The sequence below is a fragment of the Carassius auratus genome, chromosome 18 (genome assembly GCF_003368295.1).
Source record: "Carassius auratus strain Wakin chromosome 18, ASM336829v1, whole genome shotgun sequence".
NCBI classification, from domain to species: Eukaryota; Metazoa; Chordata; class Actinopteri; order Cypriniformes; family Cyprinidae; genus Carassius; species Carassius auratus.
In genome coordinates this window covers 1,343,152-1,359,572 of record NC_039260.1, presented here as the reverse complement: position 1 = coordinate 1,359,572, position 16,421 = coordinate 1,343,152, and the positions used below count along the sequence as shown (strand labels likewise).

At 38.6% G+C, this 16,421-nt stretch overlaps 1 protein-coding gene across 2 annotated transcripts in view; it reads left to right on the top strand.

Annotated features, from left to right (window-relative positions):
* The window catches only part of LOC113118093 (NEDD4 E3 ubiquitin protein ligase), a 32,128-nt gene that overhangs the window by 7,114 nt on the left and 8,593 nt on the right, over positions 1-16,421 (top strand). Inside the window, exons 1-9 of one of the 2 annotated variants that reach the window (XM_026286995.1) lie at positions 1,409-3,134; positions 8,169-8,219; positions 8,615-8,676; positions 8,938-9,040; positions 10,415-10,578; positions 13,304-13,424; positions 13,515-13,667; positions 14,285-14,356; positions 14,704-14,823. In XM_026286995.1, coding sequence (XP_026142780.1) covers positions 1,881-3,134; positions 8,169-8,219; positions 8,615-8,676; positions 8,938-9,040; positions 10,415-10,578; positions 13,304-13,424; positions 13,515-13,667; positions 14,285-14,356; positions 14,704-14,823 — 2,100 coding nt within the window. In that variant the 5' untranslated portion in view covers positions 1,409-1,880. Of the gene's footprint in view, positions 1-1,408; positions 3,135-8,168; positions 8,220-8,614; positions 8,677-8,937; positions 9,041-10,414; positions 10,579-13,303; positions 13,425-13,514; positions 13,668-14,284; positions 14,357-14,703; positions 14,824-16,421 lie in introns of those variants that run through there. The other variant, XM_026286996.1, reaches the window with a different exon arrangement.

Sequence of the window (16,421 nt, the reverse complement as noted above, 5' to 3'; positions counted from 1 at the left end):
GTCACACGCTGACGGCGTCCTCCCTGAATAACGAGGAAGGTTAAATAAATGCATGGATAAAGACCCAGTGTTCATGTAAGAACAGTAACTCCTGATAAGATAATAAATCACAGTTGCCTTCCTGCATTTGACAGATAGCTTAACCCGGTTACTGGATGGCAGAAAAACTGGCATGTCATTGCTTGAATGTGTTTTCTGGCATGAGCCAAGCATGCATGCTATTTCTATCTCCCGGGGAATGTGGTTGCTTACAGAAAAGGATGACAAATCACTTTAGATCTCTTTTTGTGCAAAACATTTCTAGGCTTCATTTTAATTTGACATGCAGTTATCCCATTTTTTGTTTTAGAATTTTTAAATCTTAAACCTTTGTTCATTTCCAAGTGCAAAAATCCTTAATTCAGTCTCACTTATGTTGCATTTAAATTATTTAAAATGCATGAAATTAGCCCTAATCTTAATTGTAGAATTCCAAAGTCCTACAACTTTATTTCCAATTCCAGAAAACCCCTGATTCAGTCTCACATTGTAATTTAAATTGCATTAAATTACCCCTAATCTGTATTGTAAAATACTAAAACTTTATTTCCAAGTGCCAGTACTCCTACATATATTGAATTTCAATTTAAAATGCATGCAATTACCCCAATTACTAATGTTTGAATTCCATAATCCTAAAATGTTGTTCATTTCCAAGTGCACAAAATGCAAAAATCCCTTATTCATTTTCACTTACATTGCATTGTAATTTGAAATGGATGCAATTACCCATTTTATTTATTTTAAAATTCCAAAATCCTAACAAAAAAGTTGTTCTTTTCCAAGTGCACAAAATGCAAAAAATCTGACTCAGGCTCATTTATATTTAATTGACGTTCATGCTGTGAGCAGAATGATTTCCCGTACTTGTCCTGTGCACTGTGGTAACTGCAGTTACCCCTCGTGCAACTGACCCTGATTGATGAGATGGCATTTCTCTCTGACAGAAGCATGGTCTTAAATGGCTGCAACAGCGGGTGTCAGATGACACGTGATGTGGCACATGTCCATATGAGAGCAGGCACAACAAGCTCAGTATTTGATTTGGAGGCACTTTTTTGGCCCAAACAGGCTCAATTCATTCTGCTATTTTCAAATTTATAGATGAAGCTCTCATGCGTTTAAGCCATGCATGGTTGGAAGTGCAGAAATAAGCCAAACGCTCAGTTTACGAGCTTGGTGGTTGGTTCCAGCAGCTTGTACCACCCAGTTCCCCACGTATGTCCGACGTACTAAATGTGGATGCTGTTGAGAAAGCTTAAAATTATGCCAAACCCCGTTCCTCTTTATTTCCTGTAACTCTATCCTGGTGGGGTAAAAATATTAGCAGGGGTGCATAGAAACTTTAGACACTGGGCTGCCACTGCTGAAGAAGGAGGTAGCAGAGACAAGTTTGGTTAGAACAGGGGCGAGCTGTTCCACCTCCATCCTGGGATTTACACAGATTGTTGTTTTTTGCACTGGGGTGACCGGCAGCTGGTGGGGAGGGGGCACCCGTGCCTGAATCGGCGCTTGCGAAACTACAGAAGGCACAGCTGAGGCACTCCAGAGGTCTGGCACAGTAGAGCCCTTTGTAGGGTTTCTGAAGCAGTCAAGCTCTCTGAGTTCGCCTTTATCCTTCATAGAACTCAAGCTGTTCTTCATAGTGCGTTTGACCTGGCATGGAAGTTAGCTTCAGAGAAGGAATGCCGCTTGTCACTTCTGAAATTTTTGCAATGTGCAACTGCTAATGGTTGCAATCGCAGAACAGGAGCAGTTGCTTTCTGCTGCTCATTTTTTACTCGCTCGTTTTGGCTTCGCCATGTCCAGCGTCCCAACGGATCCTCGGAAGGCTTGACTTTATGGCGCGACAACTGCGACTGCATTTTGCTTCGCGGAGAAGCAACACCGACCCGCTGTCAGAGACTTGCACCGGTCGCTCCGAGGAAAGCGGGTTTACAAACACCGGCCGTAGCTCTAGCGAAGCCCTGGTGCAGAGTTCCCTCCACATGAAGGTGACTCCAGGACAGCTGGCTCTGGCTTTGCCACCATTGTCACCAGAGTATGGTAATTTACAGCGGCACTCCACCGTATTCATCCCTAAGGTGAATGGGAGCAGGAAAAGCATGCTGCAGATCTCCTTGCAGCCTTGCGGAGGAGACGGAGAGCTCGCCAGCTGCGAGAGCGGAAACGGAGATGGAGGTTCCTGCAGCAGCAGCACCACGAGCGATGCCGGATACTGCAGCAGCAACAGCATATTCGAAGCGGACGTCCCAGATCGCAAGCCGATCTCTCGGCGGAAGCCGAGGGCACCATTGCGGCGTTGCTCATCCTTGGTGATTTTCCCACGGAGCCCATGCACCACGCCGCCGGCGTCTCCCGTCAGTCCGGTAGCGTCTCCCATGATTCCTCCGCTGCCTCCATCTGCCCGAAGTTCCTTTCAGACCTCTCATCAGATGCAGCTGTCTAGCGTTGATGCATCGCACGATGAAACATCCAAGGGATCCGTCGCCACTGCAGTTAATGGTCTGCGGCTCTCCAAAACCAGTACGTCAACAGAACACAGGGACGCCAAACCCATCGTGCATTTTAGCGTGCCTCCGGAGCAACCGCCAGGACCAGAGCGAACGGAAAGACACTCCAGCGTTTTATTGCACTTCGCAAACCAGCGAGCGCTTCCCTCAGGGAAAGGAAGTTCGGCCAAAACAAAGGTTAACATCGACTATTCCAAACCTCCCGAGGGCCCACAAACCAACAACGTCCCAGAACCCCAGAAAGCCAGGCTTTTCCGGAGCACCTCAGCCTGCATGCTGCCAAGCGGAAGGCAGTCGTCGACGGAAAGAAGACACGAGACTTTTCCGACATCGGAAAAGTCCTCAAGAAAAGGGAAACATCACGTCCTTCACAGGAGTATTTCTTTGGAGGTGCCCTGTGCGAACGCTGAGATTTCTTGTCACGTTTCAAATGCTGCAGACGTGCACTCCAAAAATGGCCCTCCGCACGTACACATCCACGTATCTCACGGCACAAGTGCAAGAAAATCAAACACCCTGCAGGACAACAGCATAAACATTGAATCAGATCATGTTCCATCCTGCACGGAGAAAAATTATACCGTAAGCCTTTCCGTCTATTAGAAAGTGAAAATCTGAATGCATTCATTTTTATCTTTAAACATGCAATGTGTAAATAGTATTTTTCCCTAAAATTGCATTCAAATTGAGTAGATTTGTGAAGACCTGATTTGTAGAGTCGGCTGCATGTTTCCAGTGATAGCAGTGATTGTGACAATTCAGTGACAATTCAGAAAGTTCTCTCCCCTTAATCTTGCATGTGAAGAAGTACATAAATATATACACATATATGTATACATAAATATAACCTCTCTTAGTCTTCGTCAACAAGCCTGCCAGAGCTAATTTCAGTCCCTTTAGATCTGTGAATTATGAATTATATGTGTCATTGTGAGCAAACATTTAGCAGAATTTATTTGCAAAGTACAAATCCCTTTAGGCAGGTTGGCTAATAGACAAGCACTTTAAAAATACATTGTAGCTATAAACCAGTTGCTTGCATGTGCATTTCGCAGTTTTGAGGCTTTTTCAGTTTTCCTTTTTTATTGTTTAACACTTTGATCCCTGTTTGTATTTACCCATTACCAATTTCCATTTAGATAGGTTGGCGTATAGACCAGCATTTTAAAAATGCATTGTAATTAAGCCAGTTGCATGCATGTCAAATTTTTGAGGCTTTTCAGTTTTTATTGATTTATTAACTCAAGATAGGTTAGCTTAAACACAAACACTTTGTAAAATGCACTGTATTTAAACCAGTTTCTTGCATGCATGCATGTCACATTTTGGGCTTTTTCTGTTTTTATTAATTTGTTAACATGTTTAGTGATCACTGTATGTATTTACTCTTGTGGTAATGTTTTATTTAGGCAGGTTGGCTTATAGACATGCACTTTAAAAATGCATTGTTACTAAACCAGTTACTTACATGCATATTACATTTGCATGCACCTTGCATTTTAGAGGCTTTTCCCGCTTTTAATAGTTTGTTAACACTCTGAGGAATCACTGAATGTGTTTAACTCTGGAATAATTATAGACAGTGGTCCCTAAGCCTTCCCCCAGCCCTAGGTCTATAAATACACCACTTCGAAAATACTCTGCTTGACTCCAGTTAGTCTGGCCGTGTACCACGCTGGCGAGCTTTTAGGATTCAATATGATATGCAGGGGCTGCACATGGCTGTCCGTCAGCTGTTGGGCCAAAGGTCAGCTGATGGTGGGGGGGGGGAGTGTCAGGGAGACGGGGGCCAAACCACGCGGTCCCTTTGCAATAAAGGATAACATGTTCGCTGCCCAGCGGGTGTTCGCTTAGCCTTGGTATGTTTTCAGAGCATCAGGTGTCTCGCTCACTGCACTTATTTCATTTGCACTCACTCTGTTCGTCTCTGATTTAACAGTGTGTTAGAAAAAGGTCGCACAAGCAATTAACAGCGCTGTTACCTTTACTGCTGCTGCACTCTTATGTGATCTAATTTAAATACAAGGCTCTCATTTCAGCATGCTGGTTGTTTGTCCATCTCAAACACATGAACATATTGTTCTTCTCATAGCTCGTTCAAATGTTTAGAGAGTGCGTTCAGGGAAATGGCTGCAAAAGAAAGACAATACAATACAATATCATTCAGCTCCAAAGCTGCAGGCAATATACTGCACTAAAGTAAGTTATTGTGGATCTTGCATAACATAATGAGGGTCCAGGACTCTTCCTGGTACCACTTTTCCAATGAAATGGAGCTGGTGCTCAGCCAGGGGATCTGGAAACCTCTCTGAGTAATTTGATTCGGTGTGTTATGTTATGAGCTGCTTTTGAATCAACAGTCAGATGGTATCTACACATAAGAAATGCAACTCCTAGCAAACATCTTTCGAGTCTGAGCTCCCCGGTTCTTTAAAACAATGTGCAATGCATTGACACAGTTCTTCAAATTATTATTATTTTTTATTTACAAATGATATATTAGAAAGTGTATATACTAGCTATATATACAAATGATAAAATAAAGGGAAAAAATTATGAAATTAATTAAAATACTTAAAATAATGAACTTCTGTAATTCCAGAATAGTGATTTATTAGTTTATTTGTTTATTACTGAGTATTAGCAATTTCATAGCAATTCGTTCAAGTAAATACATAAATATTTAAATATTTTTGGCTTTTTAAGATTTAATTAATTTCCTCACCTTCATCGGGTCTAAAAATCTTCTTTTATTATTTTTTAGGAATAATAATAATAGTAATTATTGTAATGAATGATAGCAATTTCTCAGAAATTTCTACTTCATAATATATATATATATATATAACTGTTTTATTTTTATTTTTTTGGAACAAAGTAAATAAAAAAAAAGATGATGTCAGAGTTAATTTTCATTTTTAGCAGTTTTGGTTTACTGCTTTTTTTTTGTCTTATTCTACATTATTTCAAGTCATCTTGCAGTCCCCAGGTTGAGAATCACATGGAGGATAAAGTAGTTATGTGTGTAATTTATTTGCTGTAGAAATGCATAGAGCAGGTCCAGATTGTGTCTCTGGTTCAACTGTAGATCACGGTTCTTCTGTTTCCGCTCAAGGACACGGTCACACCTTGTGCTCGCTGATGGGAACGGTTAACACATGACTGTGTGACCCTGCCAGAGGTCAGTGCAAGCAGCACTCAGCAGCGCTCCTAAAGAGCTGTCAGATGTGTGTGTGTGTGTGTGTGTGTGTGTGTGTGTGGGAGCGCCGGGGGGTTGTTGTGTGTGAGTGTGTTGTTTTTCCACAGCACTTTCTGTGCTTGATTAGCTCTTATCAGTCAAACACAGTGCTTGAAAACCTCGTGGATTTATGAAAATAATCAAATCTCTCTGTGTAGCAGCTGCTTGATTGAGACTTTCTTTTGTGTACGACTTCTCACTATGATGTATTCGTTTGGGGGAAAAATCTTTAATCGAAATGCAACAAACTCCTTGTAGTCCTTTTAGCTTCTCTTAAGCATCTCCTGGAAGATCTTTGTTCAGTAGCGTTTAGATGTGATGTGATGATGCAGTATTAAACCCACAGTCACGCTCCTCTTGGAGCAGAAAATGGTTCACTTTGAGCCTCCTTCATTAAGTTTGTTCAAACGTCTGGCATCATTTACTGTTTTCCTTCTCATTAGCGCAGCAGACAGGACTGATTGTTTACAGATAGTTCGTCTGGTTTCAGCACTGATCAAGCTGAGTTCTTGTCGTAGTTTATGGTAGTACTCCGCTTCTTTATTTGCTCTCCTCTCACACACTTTGTCAGTATTCTGGTTCTGTAGTAAGCTCCACTGTAACACACTGCAGAACTATTAAAGCGTATGAACACATCTCCTAACAGCTTTCACCTCAGTGGAACATTTACAGAAGTTTGTCCAGGATTTATAAAGATATTTCATATCATTTTATATACTTTTAACATATATTATTATATGATCATTTTTTCATTTTCTTTTTCTTTTTTGATTCTTTCTCTTTTTCTTTCTTTCTCTCTTTCTTTCCCTCTTTCTCTTTCTTTCTTTCTCTTTCTCTTTATTTCTCTTTCTTTCTCTCCTTTCTCTTTCTTTCTCTCTCTCTCTAACTCTTTCTTTCTCTCTTTCTATTTATCTCTTTTTTCTTTCTTTCTCTCTTTTTCCTATTTTCTTTCTCACTTGTTCCTCCTTTCTTTCTTTCTCTCTTTTCCTCCTTTCCTTCTTTCTTATTTTTTTCTTGCTTTCTTTCTCTTTCTCTCTTTTTTCTTTCTTTTTTCTTTTTTATTACATTTATTAACATTTCTCTTTCAATTTGATTTATTTTGCATTCAATTTTTTTTACATACATTTTATTTTATTTTCATTTTTATTTCATTTTATTTTACTTTTTTATGTGGGAAATAATATATGTATGTGAAATATCCCTCATGCTCAGCCATAAATAAATGAATAAATACATAAATAAACTACTACTAATAATAATAATGAATTGATTTTATATAAGGGGGAGGGGGGGACTTGAATTTGGAAGAAGGCTAATAGTAATAAGGAAAAAAAATATATATATATATATAGTTTTATAATTTTATACATAAATATATATACCATAATTCCTCCAATAAAAGCTGGGGCCTTTATTTACCTGAACTGCAGAAGGTAGCAGACTTTTATTAGAGGCAGGCCTTTATTTCTAATTCCATCTGTTTGATAAGTAATTGTTTTAAATAACCTGTTTTAAATAAACTCTGTAATTCTGTAGCACCTTGTGTCATATCTAGCTCTATAATATCTAAGATGACACTAACCGTGCTTTCTCCCAAATCACTTTCAGTGCATTGACACGTGACGAGACGTGTGTGTTAGTCATCATCATGACTTTATGAGTGCAGTAAAAACCAGAACGACTCTTTGATAGCGAACAGGTCGTTATCTAGGAAGTCATATGCTGTGTGTAGATGGACACGTTTTAGTTTAAGCTCATTCGTTATTTCGTTCTGCCCTCACTACCATAAAACCCAACATCTGACAGCGTTTTAAACACCGAAGGCTTTTACGCCTCATTTAGGTGACTTGGATTTAACTTGTCATATTGTTTCGGTTAGCGCAATGACAGCGTGTATATAAAACGTGGTATAAATGTATTTAAAATGCTCCTGAGTTCAGTATGAAAGCCAGCCGTTAGCATGAATAGCGGCAGCTGGAAAAGGTTTTAGGATGGAAATGATTTTGTTCCGAAAACAAACTCTCTCTCTCTCTTTCACGCTCCCTTTCTCTCTCGGCCTACTTTGTCCTTCTCTGTATTTGTGCAGCTCGTTGGCAGTCTGAGGGATAGACCACGGGGAAGTCTACCTTTATAAAGCCTTGTTTATATAACACGTGTATTTCTATCTCTGTAAACAATGAACGCACCGTACAGTCTCAGATCAAGGTCACTGTCTTTAAACACCAGGGGTGTAACAATATTCAAACCAAAGATTTCAAGTTCAGTGTCGTTGCTTCTCTAGTTAAGACTGATCTCAGACAAGCTCAGGAGTTGTTCATTTTGTATGCATTATGTCCAGTTGACAGGTGTTTTTTCTGTTTTTTCTTGATCCTCTGCAGACGAGGGATGACTTCCTCGGACAAGTAGACGTTCCTCTGCACCAGGTCCCTGTGAGTATTTGTATAATGTTGAAGCTGATGACTTGTGTTGTCATTAGTGCAGGTTAAATGTAGGTGTTATTTTCAGAAGGTCCACCTCATCTGTTTTCAGAGAAGCTCTTGTTTTAATACTACATCGTAAAATAAACCTTCTGGTTTTGGAGCTGCTCGGTTGCACTTCATTATTAGTCACTGTGTATATATGTGTGTGTGTGTGTGTGTGTGTGTGTTGCTTGGCTGAACGACCATAAACATTAAGACTCAAAAATATCCATGACACTTGAACACTAGAACTAGAATTTCCTGCATGGGTTATGTGTAATGTATAATGTTTAATTTGAGCAAAATTCATGCTTTATTTATTTAAACTGCTGCTAAAATATTTGTATTTTTTTTTATACCTACAGACAGAAAATCCCAACAATGAAAGGCCGTATACTTTCAAGGACTTCCTGTTGCACCCGAGAAGGTTAGCCAGAGATTTCATTGCTGCATGCTTTATTCCCCAAACGTGATGTTTTTAACCTAAAGCTCACTGACTTCATTCTGTTGTGGTTGTGGATTGACCTTTGACCTGCTATGACATCATGCAACTGTGAGCTGTTTTCATTTCAAACATGTCAACACTTCTGACACACTTCAGTGGAGTCTTATTTTTAAAACTAAGTTTTTTCTTGTAATTTGATGTAGGTTCTTTTGTTGATGTGTTTGTTTAACTCTTTCGAGACAGTCACAAGTCAAGGGTGAAAGGTCATCTGCGACTGAAGATGACATACCTGCCCAAAAACAGCGATGCGGAGGACGACCCAGCCGAACAGAACGAGAATCTGGAAGTAAGGATAATGCACACAAATTTAATTCTAGAATCAAAGAATGTTTCTGAAAGAACTAGAACGAGTTAAAGTTGCATAATATTGCATAATACATAATAAAGTATGGTGCATAATTTAATATGACTACATTCACAATATAACATGGCTGTTTGTATAAAGTACAATTAATCCGATTTACCGTGGCTTATCTGGTCTGGTTTGTCTGTGAGATGCATCTTTACTGCTGTAGTATGCAGCAGCGCCTTCTTCAAGTATTTGTGTTGAATAGAGAGGCCATGAAAACATTTTATATTCCTCCATCTGCACTTTCTATTGTGGCTTGTCCTTGAATGAGAAGTGCTATGTTTCTCTATTCTGCTTTACTCACAAAGCTTTTCACACATTGAAACCTTGAGCTGTGGGTTTATTCCTTAGCAGAATGACAGATTTATATGTCCTTAAAGAGAGAAAAACAGGAATCATGATTGTTGGGTAAATTTTTTTATATTTGTGGAAGCTGTATTTTATTTGTATTAATTCTGTTTAGTTAAGTTATTCAAACACCACTGTTACTATAGTATAGTTATATTTATTGTTATTACATTAAATATACATTTGGCCCTTTTTTCCTGGGAAATGTTATGTAAAGATATTAACTTTTAGGTCAGGATTATTTTATTTTATTTTGTTTTATTTTATTTTATTTATTATTTTAATCTATCTTTATCTTTTATAGTTGTCTAAAAAAATCATTTTTTTTTACTGAAATTAAATAATTAACTGAAATTATATATATATATATATTTCAAATTTAAACTTAAAACTTGAAACCTTAAACTTATTTTAGTTCATCTAGTTTCCATTTGAAACATTTCTAATTTCCATGCAGTTTAACTTGATGCATTAAAAATCTACAGCTAAAATAATAATAATAAAAAATATCTATAATTTATATATATAATATAATATTATATATATTATTAATATTATATATATTCTGATTGACGCATGTGTTTTTTTATAGCATTGCGTGTCATTTGGTTTCAAGATACAAAGCCTTCAGGAAACGAATGACATTTGTTTTGTGCTTAAACAAAGGTGTTATATTTATACACAAGAACTTTAATATAGAACCAGCAGAGTCACTGTGTACTTTTCCAGCCGCTCTCTTTGTACGAGAGATACAGGCCTGATTTCAGATGTCCAAAACTCACTCACAAGTGCTGCCAGCATTAGATTAATTCGAGCTGTCCTGGTCACTCCGGTCTGGACTGCTCCAGATGGGTTGTTATGTGAAGTTTGCATGTAAAGGACCCTAAGATAAAACAAACAGACATGTGTTTCCCACTGAATTACATGCAGCCCTGTGTTTTAATACTGCTTTCTGTCTTGTAGCCTGGTTGGGAGTTTTTGGAGTCTCCTGAATTGTGCGGTTCTCACCATCCTCACCAGCTGCCTGCGCTGCCCCCTGGCTGGGAGGAGAGGCAGGACAACCTGGGACGAACCTACTACGTCAACCACGAGAGCAGGACCACGCAGTGGCACAGACCCACCATCCAGTAACCATCACCCACTCAAACAAACACTAGAAACATGCAGACACATGCTTTTTTTATTTGTTATTTTATGTAGTTTATTTATACTTTCTTTCGTTTGATCATTAATTCATCTCTGCCATCTTTATTTTAACTTTAGCACTCACTATTCTAATTCTATTCTTAAAATAACTACCTTTCTAATCATTTTGTATTCTATTTTCTTTTCATTTATTATACAATTATATAAAAAACGACCTTTATCACTAGCTTGCTCTATTCTTTTTTTTATTCTATGTTTTCTTTTTATTTATCATATTATTTAAAAGCCCTTGCTATGTGTACTGTGTGAAGCTAAATGAGACTTGTTATAACACTTATGTATCATTTCTCTATAACACTTGTAAATCATTGCTCTCTTTTTGTTTTGATTGCTTCCATTGTCCTCATTTGTAAGTCGCTTTGGATAAAAAGCATATACTAAATTACTAAATGTAAATGTAAATCATTCATTAAATTTTTCACTTGTTTTTTTTTTTTTCGTGGAAACTGGCATGGCACGAAATTTTAAATTATAAATAAAACATTTAAATGTTGCTAGAGTCATGTATGACTGTCTGCATTACAGTTTACAATAACTGCAGTTAAATCTGTTTTTAGCACATCAAATATATATACATACATACACGCATATATATATATATATATTGCACTTTGACTGAGAAACAAGAAGCCATTAAGACATTACCTGTATTTTTATAAAAAAAAAAATATTTCCACACTGTTCCTCCTGGTTTTCGTCCCGGTCGTGGAACACTGGACCAGCTCTATACCCTTTTCCAGGGTGCTGGAGGGTTCATGGGAGTTTGCCCAACCAGTCCACATGTGTTTTGTGGACTTGGAGAAGGCATTCGACCGTGTTCCTCGCAGCATCCTGTGGAGGGTGCTCCGGGAGTATGGGGTCGGCGGCTCCCTACTTAGGGCTGTTCGGTCGCTGTACGACCGGAGCAAGAGCTTGGTTCGCATTGCCGGCAGTAAGTCAAACCTGTTCCCGGTGCATGTTGGACTCCGGCAGGGCTGCCCTTTGTCACCGGTTCTGTTCATAATTTTTATGGACAGAATTTCTAGGCGCAGCCAAGGGCCGGAGAGTGTCCGGTTTGGGGACCATATGATTTCGTCGCTGCTTTTTGCGGATGATGTTGTCGTGTTGGCCTCCTCAGACCAGGACCTTCAGCGTGCACTGGGACGGTTTGCAGCCGAGTGTGAATCGGCTGGGATGAGAATCAGCACCTCCAAGTCCGAGGCCATGGTTCTCAGTCGGAAAAGGGTGGATTGCCCACTTCAGGTTGGTGGAGAGTTCCTGCCTCAAGTGGAGGAGTTCAGGTATCTTGGGGTCTTGTTCACGAGTGAGGGAAGGATGGAACGTGAGATTGACAGACGGATCGGTGCAGCTTCTGCAGTAATGCGGTCGCTGTACCGGTCTGTCGTGGTGAAGAAGGAGCTGAGCTGTAAGGCAAAGCTCTCGATTTACCGGTCAATCTACGTTCCTACTCTCACCTATGGTCATGAGCTGTGGGTCATGACCGAAAGGACAAGATCCCGGATACAGGCGGCCGAAATGAGCTTTCTCCGTAGGGTGGCTGGGCGCTCCCTTAGAGATAGGGTGAGAAGCTCGGTCACTCGGGAGGAGCTCAGAGTAGAGCCGTTGCTCCTCCACATCGAGAGGAGCCAGCTGAGGTGGCTCGGGCATCTATTTCGGATGCCTCCTGGACGCCTTCCCAGGGAGGTGTTCCAGGCACGTCTCACCGGGAGGAGGCCCCGGGGAAGACCTAGGACACGCTGGAGGGACTATGTCTCCCGGCTGGCCTGGGAACGTCTCGGGGTCCCCCCGGAAGAGCTGGAAGAAGTGGCTAGGGAGAGGGAAGTCTGGGCGTCTTTGCTTAGACTGTTGCCCCCGCGACCCGGCCCCGGATAAGCGGCAGATGATGGATGGATGGATGGAAAAAATATTTCATTCAGTTTCTTTATGTTAAAGAACAAAACAAAATATTAAAAACAAAGACAAAATTATAAATATTTTAGTATTAAAAATATTTTTTTCTCATTTTCTCTTTCACCATGTATATATAATATATCATTTTAGAATACAATATTTAAAAAATCATATATTAAAAAAATGAAAAGATGAATATTCACAACCAGGTTATAAATGCATAATTTAGAGCATCTAATTTTTTTAATTTTTTTTTTGTGGTACCACTGTAAAGTTTTATTTTTGTCTTTTATTTGATTTTATATGTATTTGTATTTATTTTTTATATTTATTTATATTTATATTTATTTGATGTTTATTCATTTGTATTTTATTTAATTTTATTACATTTTTAATTTTATTAATACATTTAAATGTATTTATTTATTTTCATTCACTTTGTATTATATTATTAAAGGTTATCACATTATTTTATAAAAGGTATTTTTAGAAATCATAACCAGGGTATAAACAAGTCATTTAGGGCCTCTAAATACAGGTTTTTGTGACATTATGTATTTGTTTTCTTTAGATTTGAAGGAAGAAAACAGCAGAAACACAAAACTGTACTGTAGTCAGATATCCTGTAATAGCTAAGACAGGAAGCTTGTTTCCTTCCTCTGCTCTCTGCTGGTCAGCAGCGCTCTCACCTGCTTCACTTGAGTCTTCTGGGTCATTCGTAGCACTGAAGTGTGTGTGTTTTGTCCTGATTTACAGGGACAGTCAAAGAGACATTGAACAGAGACAAGATACACACAGCGAGTCCCAGCGGGCGTTCCTCACACGCAGACAAATATCAGAACATGACGAGAACCACGAGCGCAGAGAGTCACCTGAGGTACTCACACACACACACACACACACACACACACACACACACTTCTGGACAAACGACACACTTTCACATCTGTGTGTGTGTGTTTTGTAGAGCTGGGAGATCCTAACGGCAGATGAGTCCACGCTTTATAACAGCCCCCCTGAGCGCTCACCGCCGCCCCCCCACTCCCCGATGGAGCTGACGGGATTCTGTGAGGAGTTCAACAGACTACAGAGCGCAAACGACAGACGCACGTCCCTCACGGTCAGTCCACACACACACACACACACACACACACTCATGAATCAAAGCAGTGAAGTCTTAGACGAGTGAGTAAAACACAGAAATTATTACTTTTATTCAGTAAGAAGGCATTAAATTAATCAACAGTGACAGACATTAATAACGTTGCAAAGATTTCTAAATAAAAAATTTAGAACTTCTTTTGAACTTTTTATCAGTTTCCACAAAAATATGAAGTACCACAACTGTTTTCAACATCAATAATAATCAGAAATGTTTCTTGAGCATTTTTGAAAGATCATGTGACACTGAAGACTGGAGTTATGATGCTGAAATTCATCTTTGAATCAATAGAATAAATTACATTTGAACAGATATTCACTTAGAGAACATTTATTTTAAATTAGAATAATATTTCACTATTTGTACTGTATTTTTAGTTAAATAAATGCAGCCGAAGAGACTTTTGCTTTCAAAAACATTTAAAAAAGCACAGTATCGACCAATCAGCATCCAGAACCCAAACATTCCGTTTTTCGAAATGCAACAGTAAAGTGTTGCAGCTTGTTACATTGTAACATTTAAAACAGGAGCAATATAAACTATATGTAACGGAGTGTGTCATGTGTTTTCTTCAGCCACAGGGTCACGGCAGCCGCAGAGGAAGTGGACAGACCCAAATGGTGGAAGAGCATCCTGTTCACCCCGTGGTGAGAGCATTAAAGCATTCACACATATACTGTATGTGTGTGTCCACACCGAGCCCTCGCCGTGTGCTCTAGTTTTGAATAAAATGGGGTGTTTTTCTCAGTCTCTCAGTGCATGATGTGTAATCTTAGCTGCCCTAGATTTCCCAGCATGCCCTGAACCTCGCAATACATCACCTCAGCTGCTCCCAGAGGACAGTGTGTTTGAGAGCCGAGCCACTAACTGATGGCTATTTGTGAACCAAACGGACGATCTGTAATGGATTGTTTCCGTTTCTGCTCTCCTCGTTTCACCCCTCTCTGCATTCTGTTTCGTTACTCACTTTGTCATTGTCTGTTCTTCCCTGTAGCTACTACCCATCGCTGGCGGGCTGCCTCCGGGATGGGAGGAGAAGCAGGACAGTAAAGGGAGAATTTATTATGTCAATCACAACAGCAGGATTACAACCTGGACACGACCGCTCGTTCAGGTACGTCTCAGTCCTGGGTGAACAAAACGTGCTCTAGAGAAAGCTCTATAAGCATTTGGTGGAAAAAATAATAATATATTTTTTCTATTATATATATTTTTAATTAATTAAATTCTTTTTATTTTATATATATTTTATTTATTTATTTTATTTATTTTTTATATATTTAAAAAAATGTATATATTTTTTTTAGTTGTGAATTCACAATTTATAATATTCTAACTTATATAATATAATATTTTATAGGCTGAACGATTAATTTATTAGGCTGCACAATATAATAACAACAGCAGCAGAAACTAAATATATTTATTTATTTATTATTATTATTATTATTATATAGTCATACTGATATATCAAACATACATTTTCCATTTCCAACATTGTTATTATTATTATTATAATTGAATTAAATGCTTGCTGTGCTTTTTTGAACAGATGCACAATTTGGCCAAAAATGTTGTGATTTTATATATCTTTATTGTTGTTATTTTTTTAATCAATAATTGTACAACCATTTTAATTAACAATAACTAAAAAAAGTATTAAATAAGAAATGCTAATATGGTAATTAGGGATGTCAAATTTTGATTATTTCCATGATCGATTGTCGTTTAAATTAACGATCAATTAATCGATTAATCGTTAACCATAATACTGCAAAATGCGTCTATTGCAGGCACGCAGTCAGCGGTATGACAGGATGTGCAAAAGCCACACACACACACAAAACGCTTTCTCACTTGAATTAAAGAGGTTTTAGTCTGAATAAAATGCTAGTAGCAGGATTATAAAATGAATAGATGCGATTATGATCATTTGATAAAATGAAGAGAGCGCGCCATACTTTTGAGGTCATTTTACTTTGTTGACAGTTTCCAATCCCGCACGGAGAACGCTGAACGCGCCTCTTTAAATGGTTTTGTGGTGCTCGTTGTTGCATTTTAAAGTACAATTGCAATGTTTTCAACTGACATTATTGTATAAAATTATCCGAAATGTGGAGCGCGTGTGACTGCGCTGCATATTAAGTGAACTACATCGGCGCTGCTGCACCAAAACGCAGCTTTGGCTAGATTTATTTGGAGGTTACTGCTCATGTCTCATTCGGCACAAATCGAAATGTTTCCATATTCGCAATGTATTTGAATGTTAAACTATTATTTATAATGTAAACTAGGCTTGTACTTAACACGCATTCGCATATAGACGGAAAAGATGATCCTCTTGATATGAGCAAAAACGTCCTTGGAACAGCAGAGAGGACCGGTATACTACGGTCTATTTAAACTGACCAGTGTAACCTTTTAATGTTTAGTTGACATTTTATTTTGATAATGAACAGACTGCGATGTAAGTTTGAATCGCTAGAATATACGTGTGCAGCAGGCTCCGGGGCGATCGAAACAGCTGAGACATTAAAAAAAATATATCTTTTCCGCAAAAGTGTTTACTTTCATTTGTGCACACTCACAATAAAAACAGAAGATTTGTGCTCTTGTAAAATAAAGCAAACAAACAGAATGCGTTGTCATCCTTTTTTTTTTTTTGTGAACTTATGGAGCGCCCACACTTCTGTTTTAAATCCGTTAATCTTA